This window comes from Rattus norvegicus, chromosome 10 (genome assembly GCF_021556685.1).
Source record: "Rattus norvegicus strain SHRSP/BbbUtx chromosome 10, alternate assembly SHRSP_T2T, whole genome shotgun sequence".
Classification (NCBI taxonomy): Eukaryota; Metazoa; Chordata; class Mammalia; order Rodentia; family Muridae; genus Rattus; species Rattus norvegicus.
In genome coordinates, this window is record NC_141543.1 from 61,489,372 (window position 1) to 61,511,778 (window position 22,407).

At 41.2% G+C, this 22,407-nt stretch overlaps 1 protein-coding gene across 4 annotated transcripts in view; it reads left to right on the top strand.

Annotated features, from left to right (window-relative positions):
• Positions 1–259: 259 nt before the first annotated feature.
• Rabep1 (rabaptin, RAB GTPase binding effector protein 1) overlaps positions 260–22,407 on the top strand; it is a 100,924-nt gene continuing 78,776 nt past the window's right edge. For 3 of the 4 annotated variants that reach the window (XR_015630941.1, XM_087573829.1, XM_087573830.1), the window contains exon 1: positions 260–513. Coding sequence is in view for 3 of the 4 variants with exons in the window: in XM_087573829.1 (XP_087429955.1) it covers positions 480–513 (34 nt within the window). In the remaining variant the exon portion in view is untranslated. 4 annotated transcript variants of the gene reach the window in all.

The following is a 22,407-nucleotide window of genomic DNA, read 5'->3' on the forward strand; positions in this document are numbered from 1 at the left end:
CAACTGGGCAAAGTAGTGGCTGGGTTCGGGTGCACCACAGGGTCTCCTCGCTCGTCTTTATTTTTTGCCTAGGTCATGGGAGCTACGAGCTTGTAGAGTCTTTTTGCCTTTGCAGACACTAGCCTCCAACACCCTTAGCTCTCATCAGCCTCTCTCTAACTCCCAGGCCTGGACCCCTCCTCCTCGTCTCCCTCCCTCCTGAGGCCCCGCCCCTCCCCTTAGGCCAACGTCACGTGCCAGCCCATCCCCCCGCGCCTGCGCACTGCTTATTTCCCGCTGTCAGGATGAGGAGGCGGAGGTCGGCGCTCCGGTCCGTCTCTGCCCGAGGCTGTGGCGGCGCCAGCGGCTCCAGCCTTAGCGGTTCCTCCCTGGGCGGCGGCGGCCGCGGCTCGGTCGACGCGTTCTCCGCCAGCTGAGTCCGCCGCAGCCCGGGACGCTGCTTCCCCGCCCATCCCCGTTCCCCAGGCCGCCCACTGGCCATGGCGCAGCCGGGCCCGGCTCCCCAGCCTGACGGTAAGGCGCCCACCATGGCGGGCGCGGCCTGTCTGGCGCTGCGTCGTGGGGGCCCTTGGGGCAGGAAGGGCCCGCGCTCGGGCCCGGGGGTGACCCACGGGCTGGAGGCGGGGGCGCGCGGGCGTCGCTTGCTGGGGCAGCCGGGCTGGGGAGGGGGCGGGAGGCACGCGCGGGCGGCCGCGGGGAAGGGCGTGGGGAGGCTGCGGGGAGCCGGCGGCGGCAGTGGAGCGCGGAGAGGAAGGTGCGGTAGGATTAGCACGTGGGTTCCTCCTGTGGGGAGGATGGAAATCGAGAGCATGTGCTATATTCCTTAAAGAAAAGGCGAGCCCTGGCCTTGGTAGTGGCGGTGTGCCCTCTCGCCCCACCTCCGCCCCCGCCTCCTCAGGCCACACTCCAGCGCTCTTTGCACTGGACTTGTAAAAGTAACTGGGATCCTAAGGATTTAGCATTCTTTGAGTGGTAGAGTTGCTTCATGGTATGTCCGGGCTCCTTTCTTAGTCTCTTAGGGCCTCAGTTTCTGACGCGCGAAGAGTGCTTTTGATTCATGTCTCTTTATCGAGAAAGATGGACAAGTCTTGGGCCGTGCGATAAGCTGGCAACGTTCAAATGTAAAAGGATAGTTTAGTATTATTTTGGGAGTGTTAGGAATGAAAAGGTGGTCGAGAGGGCCGAAATTGAGGAGTCAATCTTCCTTTCGTCTCTTCCTTTCAGGCGATGGGGGGGTCTCACTTTGTGGACCTTGTTGACCTGAAACTCCTGAGCTATCCTCCTGCCTCAGCTTCCTGAGTGGCCAAGACTTAACAGGTGCAGGGCAGATTGTCTTAATAGTGCTCGTATTGGAAGGGAAAAAAAGGTCTCGTCCTAAGTAAGCCATGATGATGATTATTATTATTAGAGCCTTCTTGACCTTTCAAAGGACTTTCTGTGATCACATTGTTTCAGGTGTTGTTGTTGTTGTTTTTGTTGTTGTTGTCGTCAACCTGGAGTTATGTTTGGAAAGAATGTACTCGGTCCTTGGCAAGATCTTACAGTATCTAGTTGAGAAAGTTCTTTCAGGTATATTTCTGTAGTTGGCTTTTGTGCTTAGCATCTTTACCTGTAAGGGGAATGTTGGGATATGATGGTTGGCACCAGAGGTACTTGGCCTTTTCCAAGAGTAGTCTCTGAAATAACCTTTTGTGAAAACCTGTTTGTTCTTGCCGTAGGGGAATTGGAAACAATGTTATCAGATTTTGAGACTCTTGCTACTCTCTGGGAAGTGTTCTCTGTAGACTGTTAGCCTCTAGTTTTGGGTTTTGTTTGTTGCCTAAGGGGTAATGTCCAGCCTTGATTTTAATTTGCTTGCTGTTCCTATTCCAATACGATAAGGGAGGTGTTTCTGGTGGGCTGTCGGGAAACGAATTTTTTTGGACTTCCTTTTAACTCTCACCTTTTGTATTTGGTGTCAGGGAGGAAAACTTTACAAACCCTCCTTGTTACTTCAGACAGAGGCAGCATACAAGAAAGCTCTGGCTTCTGGTTGGTCTACTTAACTGGCTGCTGCCTTCTTTTGCTTTTGGACAACTCAGGTGACATGAGTCTGGACTCTTAATTTCCTGCCTCTTTCCAGATACGAAATGGTCTTCCCTACAAATAGGCAGAAGTGACTAAGCACTTCACAGAAGAGAGGAAAACATTAGCTTTGAGGAATCTCATATTCACTCAGTGTAGGTTTACTTCCTATTTTTCAAATTATAAGATGATGGGATGAGATTAAGTTTACATACGTTGTAATTTTTACTAGTATAAGTTAATGTAAATGGGCGAAGGTATCTATCAGTTCACAAAAGGAGAGAGAACTTGGTATGTTTGAATTCTTTGTGTCATTGTCTGCTTATAAGTTCATCTTGCGGAATTAATTTTTCTCTTTAGTTGAGTTCATATCGATAACTTTAATTAAAAGCACACTTTAATTTCTTAGACCTGCTGAGTTAAAAAAAACAAAACTATTGGAAAATTCCTTTGCATCAGACCAACAGTAAAACATAACTACTTTGCTTTCACATCATTTTGGAAGCAGTTGCTGAATGTTTTTCTTTTTGACATACTTTTTTTGTGTTTTTCATGAGTATTTTAAGACAATATTAAGGTTTATTAAGAGTATATTTGTATGTAATTGGTAAGACAAGATATAGCTATTTAATTTTTTTCTTATTTCATAATTCTTGAAGGTTTTGCTTTTAATGATGCACTTTGATAGATGCCAGTTGATTAAGTTATTTTCCATTGAGAATTCAAAGACAAGTGTAAAATTTTCTCAGATTTCAATTTAAGCTAAACTATATTTTAGAAGTATTTGTCCTGATTTTACTTCATTAAAATTAAATTTTTAAGAATTATATTTATTTGTGTGTGCTTGTATCCATGTCACAAGAATGTGTGTGGCTGTTAGAGGGCAACTTGTGGGAGTTGGTTCTCTCACTTTACCATGTAGTTTCTGGGAAGTGAATTCAGATCATCAGGCTTGACAGCAATCATGTTTACCTGCTGTGTGTTGTCACTGGCCCTTTTATTTTGTTTTTTTATAATCCTGCCATTAAGAAATTGTATGTAGGGCTGGGAAGATGGCTTAGCAGTTAAGAGCAATGGCTCTTCTTCCAGAGGACCTTAATTCCATTCCCAACAACAACATGGTGGCTCACAACCTTCTATAATTAGGTCTGATGCTCTCTTCTGTCATGCAGACATATAGGAAGACAGAACACATGATATACATGAATAAATAATTTAAAAAATTGTATGTTAGAAAAAAGGATTTTGAATGTTTCCCATAAAGAAATGATAAATATTTGATGGTATAGATATATTTAACTTCGTTTATACATTTCATCATACATGCTAGTTTCAAAACATGTACCCCCATTGATGCTTTTACTTTATTTTTATGTATAAGAATGTTTTGCTTGTATGTGTGTTAGCATGTGCATGTCTGGTCCTCTTGGAAGTCAGAAGAGGGTGTCTGCTTCCCCTGGGACTAGAGTTACAAATGGTTGTGGCTGGGAATTTAACCCAGGCAGGTCCTCTGGAAAAGCTGCCAGTGCTTTTAACAGCTGAACCATCCTCTCTCTAGCACTTCATTGATGCTTTAATATATTAGAAAAAAATATTTTAAGAAGTAGCAGTGTATCCTCCCCATTTCTCAGATTTGAGGTTTCTGTTCTACTTTTTACTCATAGTTACACAGATGTGTTACTTTTTTTTTTTTTTTTTTTGTTCTTTTTTTTGGAGCTGGGGACCGAGCCCAGGGCCTTGCGCTTCCTAGGCAAGCGCTCTACCACTGAGCTAAATCCCCAACCCCAGATGTGTTACTTTTAATCCCTGAAATAGGTAATACATACATGACCTACAACTTTCTTGTCTCACTTAAACGTTATGAATCATTGTGTGTGTAAATGGTCATATGGCTGTGTGATATGCCATAACCATTGTAGCTACTGTCTCAGGGAATCTTCACGTTAGTGAGGGAGTTGCTATTGTAATAGTGGTAGTGCTCCTAGATGAAGAAACCGAAGCACAGAGAAAATGTTTGGAGTTACATGCCTGAAGTTACAGTAAGTTAGAGAGTCAGGAACCAAACGCAACTTCTGATGCCAGGGCCCTCAGGTTTGTTTACTAGATGAGACAGATCGCTCTCTGTTTTCGTATTACATATACTCTGTCTCATTCTTACTATTCCATCAGGTGTGTGGCATGGATGGGGTATTTGGTTGTTTTTTATTGTTTTAATGATTTTTTTTTTTGCTATTTATGTGTATGCATATTTTGCCTACCTTTGTCAGTCCCTTGTACCCACAGAGACCAGAAGAAGGGATTGAGTCCCTGGGATTGGAATCACAGATGGTTATGAGTTGCCTTTTGAGTGGTAGGGATTGAACTCTGTAGAGAAGGGCAGTCAGTGCTCTTACCCTCCGAGCCATCTCTCCAGCCCTGTTTTTATTTTTATTATTGAGAAAGGGTCCCACTCTAGTTCAGCTGGACCCCAGTTTATGATGACCTCCTGTTTCATCCTCTGGAATATTGGGTTGCAGGCATTAGACACCCTGCCTGGCTGTGTTTTGAGTGGTGGGCTGGCAGGTTGCTTATCTTCATTTTACAAGCAAGCTAAAATGATGTACTTGTAGTTTTTCCTACTGGGATTTGAACCCAGGACCTTGAGCATGCTAAGCAGGCACTATACTACTGAGCTGTCTGTCTAGTTTTTAGACAAGGCCTCATTCTACCACAGGCAGGCTTTGAATTTAAGATCCTCCTGCCTCAGCCTCCGTAGTAGTTGGAGTTGCATGTCTGCACACCTGTATCTTGCTTTTATATTTGTGAAAATACTGGGTTAAAGGACACATTCTGAGTGATTCAAATGTTAAAGCTGCTGCTAGATTAAGTTAAAAAAAGTATCACTTTACATACCTGCCAGGGTGAGAAGGTAGGTTTCTCCTTTAAAAGCTCTGGATAGTTATTGTTTTAAATTTGTCTTCTGATAGATTAAAAAGAGGCTATTTTTATTTCTGTCTGTTTGTCTATCTCTTTTCTCTCTGTATGCCCCCTCTCTGACTCTGACAGTCTTTTGCTAGGTAGCTTAAGTTAGTCTTGAATTCACTATATAGCTCTGGTTCACCTCAAACTGCCATTAGTCCTACCTCATCTTCTAAATGCTGGGATTACAGACATGCCCACTATGCCTGAGGAATTCCTTAATTAACACTTTGGTGCCTAGAGTATGCCAACCCCACTGTTAGTCTCTAAGAAATACAGAGATAAGACAAACCCCAGACCTGGTCTCTTCCTAGGCAGTCATTTAGTCATTAATTAGATTATTCCACAGTTGGGTGTAAAACCATTTATTTAACTATTAAAAATGTGTATTACTTGCCAGGCACAATTCTCTATAATTATAATCCATAAGTGGACATGAGAGGTAATAAATAGTCCTGCCCTAATGAAAGGAAAACATACCAGATAGACGCAAGTCACAGTAATAAGTGTTTAGCAAAAAGGCAGCAGAAGCAATGGGCTAGTTTTATTTATTTTTATTACTAAGGTGTATATGTGTTTATGGGGTGGAATAGGTTCACATGTATATAGGTGCTCACAAAAGTATATAGGTGTTAGATTCCAAAGAGCTGGAGTTACATTTTGAACTACCTGATGTGGATGCTCAGAACTGATCTTGGGTCCTCTGCAAGAGTCAAGTGATCTGCTAAACCTTCTCTTTTACCCTGGGGTTGGTTGTAAATGAAATGTTCGGAGTAGTGATATTCTGATGCAGATGAGATCTGTGCAGAGACTTGAAGGACACAGTAGAATTAACTGGAAAGATATCTGGAGGAAGAGGAGTATTATAAAGGGATCCATGTTTGCAAAAGCTTTGAGGGAGTGTGTTTGACATATTTGAAGAGGCCATTGTGATTGGAATGTTAGGAGAGTGAGGGGTGATAGTAGTGGGATGTGAGATCTCAGAGATAATGAGGTGAGGGCAGGTTTTGCAGGGCCCTAGAAGCATTTTTTTTTTAAAAGATTTATTTATTTATCATATATAAGTACACTGTAGCTGTCTTCAGACACACCAGAAGAGGGCATCAGATGCCATTACAGATAGTTGTGAGCCACCATGTGGTTGCTGGGATTTGAACTCAGGACCAGTGCTGAGCCATCTCTCCACCCCCCTAGAAGCATTTTTAAGATTGGCTTTCTCTTTGGGTCTAGCTCTATAAAAAGTAATAAGTGAGTCAACCCATTTCACTTTGGGAAAACATTGAAAAGGTTTTAAGCAAAAGAGTGATGGGACAAAGCAAAAAAAGGTGCTGGTCATGATGGCTGGAGTTTGTGATCCCAGCACTAGGAGGCTGGAGTAGACAGATTGCTACAAAGTTTGAGGCCAAGCTGGGCTACACAGTGAGAAACTGCCTCTAGAAGGAAACAACAAAAACCCAAGTCCTGGGATTGCTGGATTGGCAGTAGGGTAGGGTTTTAGGGAGACCTGAATCTAGGAAAGGTGATGGAGTCTGGACTGAGATGATAGATAACCTGTGGGTTTGCTGATGCATTTGGATGTTTGGCAGCTGATAGAGGAGTCAAGGAATCCCAGAGTTCTGCCTGACCTGTGAGAGGCACACAGCTCTTTTGAGGTGTTGGGCCATTTAGAGGAGGTAGTCCTGGTGTTGCTGTCTCATGATGATTGGAAGTCTCTTTCTTTGAGCAAGCAAGGGTGAATGAGAAAGTATGGAGTGTTAGTGGGCTGACCTGGGTAGCTTTATCCATAGAGATGAAAGAGATACTGTTGAAGGGTTTGAAGCAGCGAGATGACCTGGTAGCTTTAAAAAGTGTATTGATTCACTTGTTCATTTCCACAGAGCTATGGAGTGAACCCAGGCCTTTTCTGTATACCAGCCCCCTCCCCCCCAAAAAAAATCCTATTCCCAATGCTTTTATAGTAATTTTTTTGTTTAGTATTTTAATCCACCTGGATCTACTTCCACTCACATCCCTAACAGGGTTTCTTAATGTAGCCCTGGCTGTCCTGGAACTCACTCTGTAGACCAGGCTGGCTTTGAACTCATAGAGATCCACCTGCTTGACCTGCTTCTGCCTTCTGAGTGCTGGGAGTAAAGGTGTGTCACCTCGTCCAGCTTTATTATAAAATTTAAAAGGGAAAGTTTAATATAAAGAGTTTATAGGTTACCTACTAGGAGAAAGGAAAACCTTAAAGAAGATAATACTATAACAATACTAGACATGAACAATTTTTGGGGGTTGGGGATTTAGCTCAGTGAAGGCCCTGGGTTCAGTTCTCAGCTCTGAAAACAAAACAAAACAAAATAAAAACACCCCAAAACAAACCAAAAACAAACAAACAAACAACAACAACAATAACAAAACTCAAGGTAACTGGAACAATTTCTGCTTCCGAGGCTGAGGTCAAATATCTAAGAAAGAGATATAGTTCAGTTCCTTTGCAAGAGCAGCATGTGCTCATATCTCCAGAGCCATTTCTCCAGCCTGACAGACTCTTAATGTATAGCCATTAAATTGACTTTAATCTTTATAAGAGTATCTGTAAACTTTTATTGTTTATTTTTGTATAGTACGATTGTGCAGGTAATGGGATGTTTGGGGAATATAAAAATGAATGCTACACAGCCTGCCTTCTGAGATATTTTGACTTAGTGAAGCAATACCCTTGTACTGAGAAGATGCCCAAGAAGATAGTGGTAGTTCTAGTTAGTAGTATAAATTTTGTTCCTCTTGGAGAGGAAAGCTTGCTGCCTCCTTATTTTAACTGGATTTGTGTTTTATTTTTCTTTTAAGTGAGGTTTGCTGTAACATAAGTGGCTTTAGTTTTGTTTGTTAGGACCACCCAGAAGAAATCCCAAGCATTCTTTTGCATGTCATTCTGGGGCAGTTTGATGGATGGGAATGTTGTGTTCTTTCTAAGTATTTGGTTATTGCTTCCATTACATGACTAGGATCTACTTGCCATTCTTTTTCAGGCAGATTCCAGTTGTTAGAGACTTTTAGTGGAATTTGAAATAATGGTGTTCTTTAGATATACTTAACCTACGGGAAGTAGTAGAAAGTCATATAACTATATATAAAAGGAATCCTGGAGAGTAGTCAACTTTCTCATTTTATAAATGAGTCTAAGGACTGAAGATGAAGTTGTGGACTGGAGAGATGGCTCAATGGTTAAGAGTACTTGGTTGCTCTTCCAGAGGTCCAACACCTACAGGGCAGCTCAAATCTGTAATTCCTCTTCTAGGGGATCTAACACCCTCACACAGATGTACCTGCAGTTAGAAACACCAATGTACATAAAATATAAATTAGTAAGTTGAAAAAGAGAGATGAAGTCACTTGTATTCTGACAGTGTTAGAACTTACAAGTTGAGCTGTCACTTTTCTTCAAAGTATTGCTTCTTTGATGTAGAATAAACTTTCTTCAGAAGCCTCATTCTGATGTTTCCCGAAAAGAATCATTAAATTGATAGGGGCTGATTATAGTCAGAACACACTAGAGTGTCTTGATAATTAGCCCCCGTGCCCCAAGATTTCTCTTCTCTAATCTTGGTTGTTTTGGATCTCGCTCTGTTGATAGGTTAGCCTGGAACTACTTCTGCCTCACTGTGCTGGGATTAAAGGCGTGCATCACCTAGCCCAATCTAATGCTTTCATTTAAGGAATTTATAGATAATGCTACAGAATGCTTCTTATGGAACATAAAAAGTCAGTAAATATACTCACCATGAGGAGAAGGCAACTTCTCTGAGTGATAAGTAGTATCTTCAGCATAATGCATGGCATAGAGTAAGTGTGAACAATAGCTACTTATTGAAAGAAACTGACACAAAACAGGTGATTGTGATAATATGGTCACACTTTCTCATCCACAATATTTTGAATATACATAGCAGAGACATCTTGTACCATTCAGAAAGTTAGGTAACACAGATCTTCCACTCACACTATTTTTTTTTTTTTTTTTGGTTCTTTTTTTCGGAGCTGGGGACCGAACCCAGGGCCTTGCGCTTCCTAGGCACACTGTATTTTATTTTATAGTAGAGAGAGTGGTACTTGAAAAGAATCTTGAGGGTTATGAAGACTTTTTGACAAATGAGTAAGTAAGTTAGTTCATGGATGCATGCAGTTTACCAAGATTGAATTAAGGAGAAATAGCAAATGTTAATAGTCCAGTAAGAAGAGTGAATCAGTACGTCTGTCACAGTATAAAAGCCCAGGACCTGACAACTCTACTGATGACTTCCATCAAGTATCTAAAGTGCTTGCACAGTTTTGCTAAAGCTCCTTAAACATTTGGAAAGCATTCCTTCAGGTTCATTCTAGAATGCCTGCCTTACTCTATTGTCTAAATCAGATGTGGACACAAGAAAAAAACCTGACATGGTGCTGCTGAATGACTGTAATCCCAGCATTTAGGCAGAAGTAGGTGGGGCACTGGGAGTGCAAGACCTTGCCTCAAAAACCAAGACAAAAAGCCAAACTATTATTCTTTCTTTCTTTCTTTTTACTTATTTTTTTTTCTTTCTTTCTTTTTGGAGCTGAGGATCGAACCCAGGGCCTTGTGCTTTCTAGGCAAGTGCTCTACCACTGAGCTAAATCCCCAACCCCATTCTTTTTTTATTTTATTTATTTCATGTATATGAGTACACTGTTGCTGTTTTCAGACACACCAGAAGGGGATATCGGATCCCATTGTGAGTTACCTCTGGAAGAGCAGGCAGTGCTCTTAACCTCACCCCAGTCCATTACTCTTTTTTTTTTTTTAAGATTTTTTTTATTTATTATATATAAGTACACTGTAGCTGTCTTCAGACACACCAGAAGAGGGCATCAGATCTCATTACAGATGGTTGTGAGCCACCATGTAGTTGCTGGGATTTGAACTCAGGACCTCTGGAAGAGCAGTCAGTGCTCTTAACCACTAAGCCATCTCTCCAGCCAAGCCCATTACTCTTAAACACAGATGCAGAAATTGTCAGGAAGCTAATACAGAGCAAAATTCAGTGGCATATTAAAAAAATATTATTCACCTGATAAGTGGGATTCATTCAGAGGTACAAGGATAGTTCACACAAATAAAGGTGACCACATCAAGAGAAGTAAAGGACAAAAACCATAGGATGATTGATTATAATAATAGATATAGGAAAAGCATTTGACAAAAGTCAGTATCCCTTGGCAGAAACTCAACAAATTAGGTGTAGAATTCATAATATAAGAACCACCAATTTTGACAAAACCCATAGTTAACATCCTAAGTGGGAAAATGTTGACACTGGAAAAAAAACCACAGATGACCATTTTATCACTTATATTTGAGATAAAATGGCAAGTCTTATTCAGAGCAATAGATATGAGAAAGCAATAAAAGGTATCCAAATTGAAAAGAGGTTAAACTATCAGACTCAAGTATAGAATACTCCCAGAGAATTTGGTTCCCCAAATAGTAATATTCAGAGGTGGGGTTTTGGAAGAAACGATTGGTTCAGAGGGCTTTGCCTTTACCAATTACTCCACTGATATGTTCATAATTTATGGTATTATGGAAAGGTGGAAGAACTGGGAGATGAGGGCTATTTAGAGGAAGTAGGTTACTAGGAACGTGCCTTTGGAGGTTATATCATGTTTCAAGATTCTTCTACTTGTGTTCTCCCTTCCTGGTTGCAATGAAGCATTCAGCTCTTCATGCCTTGTGCCATGATTCTGCCATAGCAACATGGCCTAAAACCTGAAACAGCCCAAATCAGTCTATAAATTGTTCCTCTCAGTTGCTAGATTGGCAGAAACTTAGTTCTACTTAGAAAACTCTGAAGATGTGGCTGGAGAGATGGCTCAGCGGATTAGAGCACCGACTGCTCTTTCAGAGGACCTGGGTTCAATTATCAGCACCACATAGCAACTTACAACTGTCTGTAATTCCAATTCAGGAGTTTGACACCCTCACACACACACCTACATGCAGGTGATAGATAGATAGATTTATTTTGAAAAGGTAAAAAAACTTTGACGATGACACATCTAAACATACAGAAGAAATTCAGGTGTAGAATATAAAATCAGAAGTGAGGGTGGGGAGTTGGCTCAGTGACTGTGCATTTGAGGGACTTTGTACACTCAATCTCTAACACTGCAAAAATAAACCAGTAAATAAGAAAGGAAAATAAAGGGGTTGGGGATTTGGCTCAGTGGTAGAGCGCTTACCTAGGAAGCGCAAGGTCCTGGGTTCGGTCCCCAGCCCCGAAAAAAAAAAAAAAGAAAAAAAAAAAAAGAAAGGAAAATAAAAGTAACTTCATACCCTAAACAAAACCTGTAGTGTTTTTATGTACTAATTTCCCTATATCTTAGAAAAAATAAAATTCCACTTACAATAGCTACACAAAGGAGGTGACCTATCTCAAAGCTAAAAAATTATGAAACATTGTTGAAAAGAGAATACAATTAAAGTATCCAGTGTTCAAGGGGTTGGAAGGGTTAACATTGTTAAAAATGTCCACACTAAAAAAACACAGACCATAGCCTGCTGTTGTAGTTGCGATACAGGTGCAGCAGCACACCTTTAATCCCAGCCGTGAGGAAGCAGATCTCTGAGTTCAAGGCCCACCTGGTCTACAGAGTGAGTTCCAGGACAGCCAGGGCTACCCAGAAAAACCCTGTCTTGGGATGGGGGTGGAAGCAACAGACCAAAAAAACTCTCCAAATATAAGAAACTTAGTAGTAAGAAAAAAATATTTGAAGAGTCCCCCCCACCTCCCCAAGGCATGTTTTGTGTAGCCTTGACTGTACTGGGACTCACTCTGTAGACTAGTCTGGACTCCAATTTAGACATCCCCCTGCCTCTGCCTCCTGAGTGCTGGGATTAAAGGTGGGCACTATCACTGCCAGGAAATGAACAGATTTTTCTTAAAAGAACACACACAAATGGCTGCTAAGACACATGAAAAAATTCTCAGTCTCACTAATCATCAAGGAACGCAAAGAAATCACAGTGAGATAATAGATCACTCTAGTTAGAAGACAGTTCACAACAAAAGGAGGTAAGTATGATGGGCAATGAAGGAAAGAAAGTGCCTTTCACTGTTGATGAGAATGTCCATTATGAACAACAGCATGGAGGTTCCCCACAGTTAAAAATACCATGTGATGGGGCTGGGGATTTAGCTCAGTGGTAGAGCGCTTGCCTAGCAAGGGCAAGGCCCTGGGTTCCGTCCCCAACTCCGAAAAAAAAGAAAAAAAAATACCATGTGATAACCGTGTGTGGGGTATGTATCCAAAGTACATGTAGTCAATATGTGAAAGATAGTTATGTTATTTTTGTAACACCTCACCCAATCTATGTATATATTGAAAAAAGACTATTGAGTCTTTAATAGGAAATTATGTCATTTGTGATGACGAAAACCAAGTTGGCATTACGTTAAGTGAATCCAGACGTGATCTCACTCATCGGTAAATTCTTAAAAACGTTGACTACAAAAGTAGAAGGCAGAGTCATCATCAGGGCCAGCATGATGGCTCAGCAGGTTAAGGTGCTTCTAGCTAAGCCAGACAGCATAATTTTCATTCCTAGAACCCATATGTGAAAGAGAGAATTAACTTTCTCAAGTTGTACACACACACACAAACACAGAATAAGTTTAAAAGACTGTGGTTATTAAGGGCTGCAGATGGGAGGAGTTGAAATGCTAGTCAAAGAATACATACAGTCAGATAAGAATTTTGAGAGATCTTTCATATAGCACAGTGACTATAGTTAATGATTTTATATAGTATTTGTCTTAGGGTTTTATTGCTGTGAACAGACACCAGGATCAAGGCAAATTTTATAAAGGACAACATTTAATTGGCACTGGCTTACAGGTTCAGAGGTTCAGTCCATTATCATCAAGGCAGGAGCATGGCAGTGTCCAGGCAGGCATGGGGCAGGAGGAGCTGAGTTCCACATCTTCACTGGAAGGAAGCCAGGAACAGCCTCAGCATCCTTAGAGGAGCTAGGAGGGTCTTCAAGCCCACCCCACAGTGCCACACTTCCTCCAATAAGGCCACACCTTCTAATAGTGCCACTCCTTGGACCAAGCATGTGCAAACCATCACAGTGTTCTTGGAAAATGTTGAGTGTTGGGAATATAACTAATTTGTCAGGATGCTTGTCTATCGTGTACAAATCCTGGGTTCAGTCCCAAGCACTACATAAATGGGGGGAGGTGTTGTGATTCATACTTATAATCAACATTTGGGGGCTGGAGGCAAGAAGATTAGAAGTTCAGGGTCATCCTTTGCTTTATAGCAGATAGCAAAGCCTCAGCTACATGCAACCATTTCTTAAAAAGTACAAATGGTTGTGGGGTGCCCATTACTAAAGTGATAAATTTATGAGGTCATGAATTTTGAAGCCTAGGTATAGCCGTTTCACAGGAGACACACACACACACACACACACACACACACACACACACACACACATCTTCATATGGAGACACACTTTCTTGGTTCTTTTTTTTTTTTTTTTTTTTTTTCCGGAGCTGGGGACCGAACCCAGGGCCTTGCGCTTCCTAGGTAAGCGCTCTACCACTGAGCTAAATCCCCAGCCCCGAGACACACTTTCTTAAGAGTATTATGTTGTACATAGTAATTTTTATCTGTTAATCTTAAAAAATAAAGATTTTTTTTGATAGTTGGAACTGATACCTGAGAGGAGAAGGAGAATCTTTGTGAGGTAATGTGCAGGGCAGTTAATGGTTTGGTGGCGTGGGACTATGGGTTTTGCTCCGAGGTTTAAAAAAGAAGATGGAACCTGAATAGTGGAAAAGTTTATAACCACCCAAGTAGTTTTGAATCTTCCTTCCTTCCTTCCTTCCTTCCTTCCTTCCTTCCTTCCTTCCTTCCCTTCCCTTCCCTTCCCTTCCTTCCCTTCCCTTCCCTTCCCTTCCCTTCCCTTCCCTTCCTTCCCTTCCTTCCCTTCCTTCCCTTCCTTCCCTTCCCTTCCCTTCCCTTTCCTTCCCTTCCCTTCCCTTCCCTTCCCTTCCCTTCCCTCTCCTTCCTTCCTTCCTTCCTTCCTTCCTTCCTTCCCTCCCTCCCTCCCTCCCTCCCTCCCTCCCTTCCTTCCTTCCTTCCTTCCTTCCTTCCTTCCTTCCTTCCTTCCTTCGACAGTGTTTCTCTTTGGTCCTGGCTGTCCTGGAACTCACTCTGTAGATCAGGCCATCCTCTAACTCAGAGATGTGCCTGCCTCTGCCTTCCAAGCCCTGCGATTTAGTTGTATGCCACCACTGCTCAGCTGGAGCTTTGAATTTTCTAGGTAATATGGAGAGGGATGGTTGGACTAAAGTCAGTGGGAATGAGGCAGAGACAAATATTATACTGGGGAAAGATAAACCTGCTGAACTTTTGGTAGAGGATTCAAATGGGGAGAGATTGACGAGACTCTTAAGAATATTGACATTTTGCTAATTTGGACCACTTAGGGAAGGACACATTTAGCAGAGAACTAAGTTTGGTGTCAGATATTTTGATAGAATAGCCATGTAGTTATCCAGTAGATGTACATACAGACTTGGAGTTTGGAGAAGAAATAAGGAGTAAAATGTTTAGAAATCACCAAGGACAAAACAGCGTTTTGGGGAGAATATAGTCAGCGAAGAAGGTCACAGATAAAACTTGAGTTGGACGAGGAAGAGGAAACCAGTGACCTTGTATTTTTAAGGGAGAGAGGGGCTAATAAGCAGAAATTGTAATTAGGGGAAACTTGAAGGGGCAGGAGGATGGTCAGTACAGAATACACCGAGAAGTCAGATGAAGGCAGACGTGGTCGTTGAAGTCAGCAGGTGTAGGTTCTCAGAAGAGTGAGTAAGGAAGAAGCACAGAAGCAGCATGTATAGACACAATTTAAGACTTTGGAGATAAATATACAGATGTTAACACCACTTGAGGCAGTAGTAAGATTGTGATAAGGACATATAAGTCTGTGCCTGTGGACATGCATCGTGTGTGTGTGTGAGTGTGTGTGTGTGTGAGTGTGTGTATGTGTGTGTATGTGAGTGTGTGTGTATGTTTGTGTGTGTGTGAGTGTGTGTATGTGTGTGTGTATGTGAGTGTGTGTGTATGTTTGTGTGTGTGTGAGTGTGTGTATGTGTGTGTGTATGTGAGTGTGTGTGTATGTGTGTGTGAGTGTGTGTATGTGTGTGTGTGAGTGTGATAAGTGTAAAAGATTTGCATTTGGATGCTGGAGAAACTGCTAGAGGAAAAGAAGAGGTTAGACTTATAAAGAAGTGGACTAGATTTCAGGTTTTGATGGGCAGTGAGATGAATCAAGAGCATGGAGTTCAATAAGAGATACAGGGCTTCATCCTTCACGAAAGGAAAGGAGGCCAGGGGTGATGGTATGTGCACCCTTTAATCTCAGCACTCAGGAGGCAGAGGAAGGTGGATCTCTGTTAGCTGCTTTACAGTGTGAGTTCCAAGACAGCCAGGGCTCTACAGAGAAACCCTAAAACTCTTATCTCTGGTGAGATGGTGGGGTGGGGTTGGGTGAGGGAAGGAAAGGAAAGGATGAGTGAGACAGGCAGCTGAGGTGGAAGAGGGAACTGACTAAATATATGTGGCATGCCTTCTTTCATTTTTTTTTTCCAGCTACATATGATTAGATTTCTGTGAGTAAATAGACCACCTGCCTCTACTCATAGGGGTTACAGTTCTGAGACCTCAATTATATAGTCAAGTAGATTATAATGTTTGTTTTTTTTTTTTCTTCTTTTTTTTCGGAGCTGGGGACCGAACCCAGGGCCTTGCACTTCCTAGGCAAGCGCTCTACCACTGAGCTAAATCCCCAGCCCCATAATGTTTGTTCTTTTTTGGTTCTTCCTGGGTTATCTTTTTTTTTTTTTTTTCTGGAGCTGGGGATCGAACCCAGGGCCTTGCCCCTGCTAGGCAAGCGCTCACCGCTGAGCTAAATCCCCCTTCCTGGGTTATCTTAACCAAAGAACAGAGTAATTTGATTTTCCCCCGAATTGTTCTAAAGATAATTTAGCCAGTATAGTTCTAGATATGTAGAAGAGAAGCCAATTCATTTACAAACTGACACAGGCATTAGAATTTAAGTTCCTATGGATATAAATGTGAAAGGTTGGTAGATAATTACCTGGATTCTTGATTTTGAACCCAAATTATTTCCATTCTTTTCCTTAAACAATTGGAACTGGAGCTAGAGACATGGCTCACTGGTTAAGAGCACTGACTGCTCATCCAGAAGTCCTGAGTTCAATCCTCAGCAACCACATGGTGGCTCACAACCATCTATAGTGAGATCTGATGCCCTCTTCTGGTGTGTCTGAAGAGAGTGACGGTGTACTCATGCATAAAACAAATAAATCTAAAAAACAAAACAAAACAGTTGGAACTGGAGTATTTTGCTTTTGTGCAAAACATTTTCAGGTATCAAGGTGAGTAGAAGCTGGGCTTGGTGGTGCTCACCTTTAATTCCAGCACTTAGGAGGCAGGGGAAGTTGGATCTCTATGAGTTCAAGGCCAGCCTGGTCTACAGAACTAGTTCTAGGAGAGCCAAGGCTATATACAAAGAACCATGTCTTGAAAAACCAAAAACAAAACAAACAAACTTGCCTCCCAAGTACTGGGATTAAAGATGTATGCCACCATATACGACCTTATTTAATTCTTGTTTCTTTGTGAGCTGTTTTTTAAGTTACATTTTTTATGTAGTCTTTAAGTTATTTTTATTTCCTACAATAGTCAATAGTTTTAGGTAAAATTCTTATTGCCCATAGAAAACAAAATGTAGAAGTGAACTATTACATATATGTATATATGTAACTATATGTATGCATGTGTGTGTCTATTAGTTGTTTGTTTTGCAATTCTGGTGTCAAAACCAAGGGTCTCACACATGCTGGGCAAGCCTGCTGTCACTCCGCAGTCCCAGCCGGTACTGTGCTTGGACTGTTTTCAGCCATGGTGGTTTGTCGTGGAGTTGCTGACTGTCTTGCCTCAGCTTCCCAAGCCTTCTTTTGTTGCCAGGTAGTAATGTTTCCATCTGAGATTAACTGGAAATACAATTTCTAGTGGTTTAAAATGTAAAAGGTTTAGTTTCTGCATGTACACCTCAAGAAATGCTGTTTGTCTCCTCAGACATGTCAGAGATCCATACTCCTATTTCTACTTTCTTCCGGGGACCAGTTTACTGCTATGGTTTGTTTTTTTTCCTCATGTAGAAAAAGAATGGTTTTGATTTCTTTGGGGGTATATTTGATCTTTTTGCTTTTTTACTGTTTCCTTTTTTTTTTTCTTTTTGGAGCTGGGTACCGAACCCAGGACCTTGCACTTACTAGGCAAGCGCTCTGCCACTGAGCTAAATCCCCAACCCCGGCAATCCCAGTTTTTAAAGAAATTTCCTTAGTAGCTTTACTGTCCTTTGTAATTCATGGAGCTATCTCACACATTTTTGAACTGTTTAACAAAATGAATTACACTAATGGGTTTCCTAATGCCATACATCTCTAGTGTATGTGAGATAAACTCTAGATGGTTTTGATGGTTTGCTGTTCTAGTATGTAGCTACATTCGACTTGCAGATCTTTGCAGTTATATTCTTGAGATTGGCATAGTTTTTTTATTCTAATCTTTTATTCGATTTTGTTACTCTAACTAATGTAGAAAAATAGATTGGAATTTTCAAGACAGTTTAGTATAGGAAATACTTATTTCTTTCTGATTGGTAGAATCTGTTCTGTTCACATTCGGGTTTCATCTTGAACTAAGGTAGGTAGAATATTTTGTGGAATATTTTCCTGTTGTTAGGCACTGCAGATCCTTATTCATGGGTGACACATTCCAAGACCCCAGATGGATCTAAACCATGGGGAATACTGAGTCCCATATATTTTATGCTTTTTCCATATGCATATGTACCTATGATAAAATACAAATTAGGCCCAGTATGGGATTAATCATAACTGATTATAAAACACAATAACTATGTTCTGTAGTAATTGGGTAAATGTAATAGTGGAACAAATGCAGTCTTTAGCTTTCTCAAAACATCTTTTTGTACTGTAATCTTTTGCCTAAAGGAAGCATTTTACTGCTTCCCTTTCACTTCCATAAATTGTTAGCATTACTACTTTATGCTTTGACACTATCATTAAGTAAAGTAAAGGTTACATGAGCAGAAGCTTGTGATAGTAGCTAGCAAGTGGGTAGCATACACTGTGTGGATGGGGGACAAAGAGATGATTCACATCCTGGGTAGGCTGGAGTGGGAGGGTGTGAATTCTTTATGCTGCTCAAAAATGTACAGTTTAAAACTTATGAATTATTTCTGGTATTTTTCCTGTGGTACTTTGTCCTCTGGCATTGGAAACTATGGAAAGTGAGACTATAGACAAGGGATGGAGGAGACCTTAGTCATTTTTCACTGATGTTTTAGAGTCTCAACTGCTCTGCAGTCATTAATATTTCTGGAGCGAGATCTTTACACACATTCCCATGATCTCTTCTCTAGGATAAATTTCTAGTAGGGAAATTGCTTATGTAAAAGTTACATAAAAATGTAAGACTTTTACCATTGTAGCCATTTGTCATGAAGTGTGCCTTGGAATTGTAGGTTGGAGTAACACTAGTTCTCACTTTGAAAGATGGCGTTAAAGAGCCAGCTTGTAAGAATCGTGTTTTATTCCAGAGCTTGTTTCTTAACCGTTTTGCCACACCAATTGTGAATACAGAACAACACTGGGCTATTTGTTTAGTTTATAGTCTCATTTTTGTATCCCTGACTGGCCTGGAACAAACTATGTAGACAAGGCTAGCTATGAACTTACAGAGTTCTTCATGCTTCTGCCTGCTGTGCTGGGATGAAGGTGCGTGCCACATTGCAGCAGAGGTGTGATTCTGAATCGTTAGCTCCTGTTATGTCACCGTTTTTGTAACTTTGAGATTTTTTTCTTACCTGGCAAATGTTAACATGTGTATTCTTTCCTTGAATCTTGTTTAGTTCTCATGTTCCTAGGCTTAGATATAGTCTTTACCTACTTATAGGTAGGTTGATAGCTATTTATCAAAATTCTAATCCTCCTCCCGGTGATCTTGATAGTTCTGAAAAGTTCATAAATAATCCATTCAGTTTCCTTGTAAATAAAATATAACCTTTGTGTTATTACTAATTTATGATGAATGCCTGGTAAGTAACCCCTAATGTAGACTTGATACTATAGTGTTGCTGTAGACAGATGTGGAGAGAATGAAGTATATGTCAGTTTACATTTTCTGTGTTAACTGTACAGGGGGAATTTGATTTGTCTTACAATTTAATCAAACATGGTTCTAATGGACAGTTTATGTTGCATCAAGCTTTGTTCTTATAAATAATAAAACTTTAGGCTATCCTAAACCAATTATTTTATATTAAAGGTATTAATGAGATTTGTGTTTTTTATTAACAATTCTCCTTTATGAATTGTTTATCTAGAATGATTGAGAAATGATATTATATGAGGACATTGTTTTTCAGCTGATTTAAATTTACATCCCCCAAACACTGAAATACTGAGTCATAAAAATAGCCTTAAACTCAGGCATTTCATCCCAGCACTCAGGAGGCAGAGGCAGAGGCAGGTCTATCTCTGGTTCAGGCCAGCCTGGGTTATATGGTTGACACAGTACCCCGGAGCTAGACCAAACCAACAACATCAACAACAAAAAAATTAGCATGTAGGTGTACAGCCTTCCTTCCATGTGTCATGATTACTAATGCCAGGGAGTTTCATTGATAACTCTTTATCTCCTTTCTTGTATTTTAAATTTTCTATTACCACTACTACCACCACTACTGATACCACTACCGCTATTATCACTACCACTACCACCACCACCACTACTTTTTCTTCAGATGTTGATGATAATGATGGTGTGCACCATGGGGACACATCGTAGGGTCAGAAGACAACTTTTGGGAGTTGGTGCTCTTCTTGAATCCTTCTGAGGCAGGGCCTCTCTTATTTGTGCTCAGGCTATCTGGTTAGTTAGTGTGCTTCTAGTCCATTTTCCTGTTTCCATATTTCAGTGTAGGAGTGATAGGATTATGGGTACAGATAACCACATCTGGTTTTTGTGGGTTTCAGGGATCAGACTTAAGTTGTCAGGTTTATGTGGTAAGCATTTATATCCCTTGAGCCATCTCTCAGCTCTGTCCTAGATTTTTATTTTTACTTTTACTTTTTAAATATGTGTGCATGCATATGTGAGTATCTTCCTCTGGAATGCGCCTGCTTCCTTTGATACAGGGTTTCCTTCCCACTGGCTTAGAGCTTACCAGTTTGGCTAACTAGTGAGTCCCCAGGATTCTCCTGTCTTTGCCTCCCAGCTTTGGGATTACAAAGCACACTGCCATGTTTGGCTTTCTACATGGGTTCTGAGGGTAGAAAGGCAAGCACTTTACTCACTGAACTGTTCCCACAGCCTGAAAATAGTAATTTGCTAGCTTGAATTCTTGTAGAATGCAGTGTGGAAGCCTGGAGGCTTGTTACCAAGTTGGGCCATCTCATCTGAGAGAGGTGTGAACTCTTGGAGATTTATTTCTCTCTGCTCATTGAGTCTGAAAGAGTGAGATTTTGAGATCATTCTAGTGTACAAGCAGACTGAGCTGGCCAGCAGATAAGGTTCAGGCATCTGTCACCATTGTGGACAGCAATTGGTTTTGTTTTTCAATGCTCCAAAGATAGCTGTCACTGTCTGAGGGGCTGTCCTTGCTTGAGTTTAGCCTTTGTCTTTATGTAGAGAGGCTCTGGAGGATTGTGACCTGTGTATCTCGTACTGTCCTGTGCAAAGGTAATAAAAAGGCTGGTACAGCTCTGTACTGATGTATTGCATCTGTTTCCAGAGGCCCTGACATCATTCAAACTCCTGTGTCCAAGGAGTTATTGCTGTCTGGAATAGACAACCACTATGCATGGGGTAAAACAAGAGTATGTTGGATTTATACTCATTGCCACTCTGGGCAATTTTGCCAAGGCCATCTTTGATGCTATCTCCAGCAACCTGGCCTTTGGAAGAGAGCCTGTTTTAACAAGTCTCCCCTTCAGGAATTCACGACTGTTTTGTTAAACATCCATGTCAGGGTCCCTGTGCAGAGGACCCAGGTTTAGCCATGGCTGAAAAAGATAGGTATTATTTTATTTGTCTTCGATTTTTAAAGATTTTGGTTATTTTATGCAGGCACCAGGGATTTGAACTCAAGTCCCCATGCTTGTGTAGCAAGTATTTTTACCTGCTGAGCCATCTTCCTACCCACATTTTTTGTTTGTTTGTTTGTTTTGTTTTTTTTTTTTTCGAGACAAAATGTAGCTCAGGCTAATCTGGAATTCTTCAGCCTTCTGAGTATTAGAGTTACCGTGATCAGGTAACTTTTTTTGGGGGGGGACACGGCTTCTTGTCATTCACGCTGGCCTTGAACTTGCTATGAAGCTAGGCTGACATTAATCTTGTACTTCTGCCTTCACTTCTCAGAGCCGTAATTGCAGGCTCATGCTACCACACTCAGTTTATAGGTTGTTGGGGATCAAATCCAGGGACATGTGCATTTAGACAAGTGCTCAACATGTTTTGATTTTTTAAAAAAATTTTTATGTGTTTGAGTTTTTTGCTTGCATGTATGTATGTACACCCAATGTGTACCTGACCCAAGCATCAGATCTCCTGCGGCTGCTGTTATAGAGGGGATGCTGGCAACTGAATTGAAGTCCTCTACAAGAGCAGACAGTGCTCTCAATCCCTGAGCCATCTCTCCAATCCTCGAGCTTTACTTTTGATGTGTGTGCGTGGGGGATATATATGGGGCTCTTTATTTCATGCTGAGTATCTTCTGGTTCAACTCTGGTACCCTGGTACCTGATTTGGCTCATCAGAATGCAGGATGATTCCTTTCTTTCCTAGGATGTCCTTGGCTATATGAGTTTCCCTTCCAAGTTGCCTAGAGAATTTCTGCTCTTCCAACTCCTAATGGCAGCATGCCATGACCTAGGCTGAGGTTGGCAGACAGTTTCTTTTCCCAGTTAGGTGTGGCAAATATGTGGCCTGTCTGCTTTGTCCGCTGTCCTGGCCTGGCATATTTTTTCCAGTCTGTTTTTATTGTATTTTTACATGGTTCATATTGTGCCATACATAATTTTGTATTTTGTTCTTTTCATTTATATTTTCTGGCTTTGGTATCTTATTAGATATACCTACAATAGTTAAAATTTAATTTTTTGCTTTTTTTTACCTCCTCTCCCTCTGTCCTCCTCTCTTCTCCCTTCTTTCTTACAAGGTCTGTCTCACGCTGTTTCCCAGCTGGGCTTCAATGAA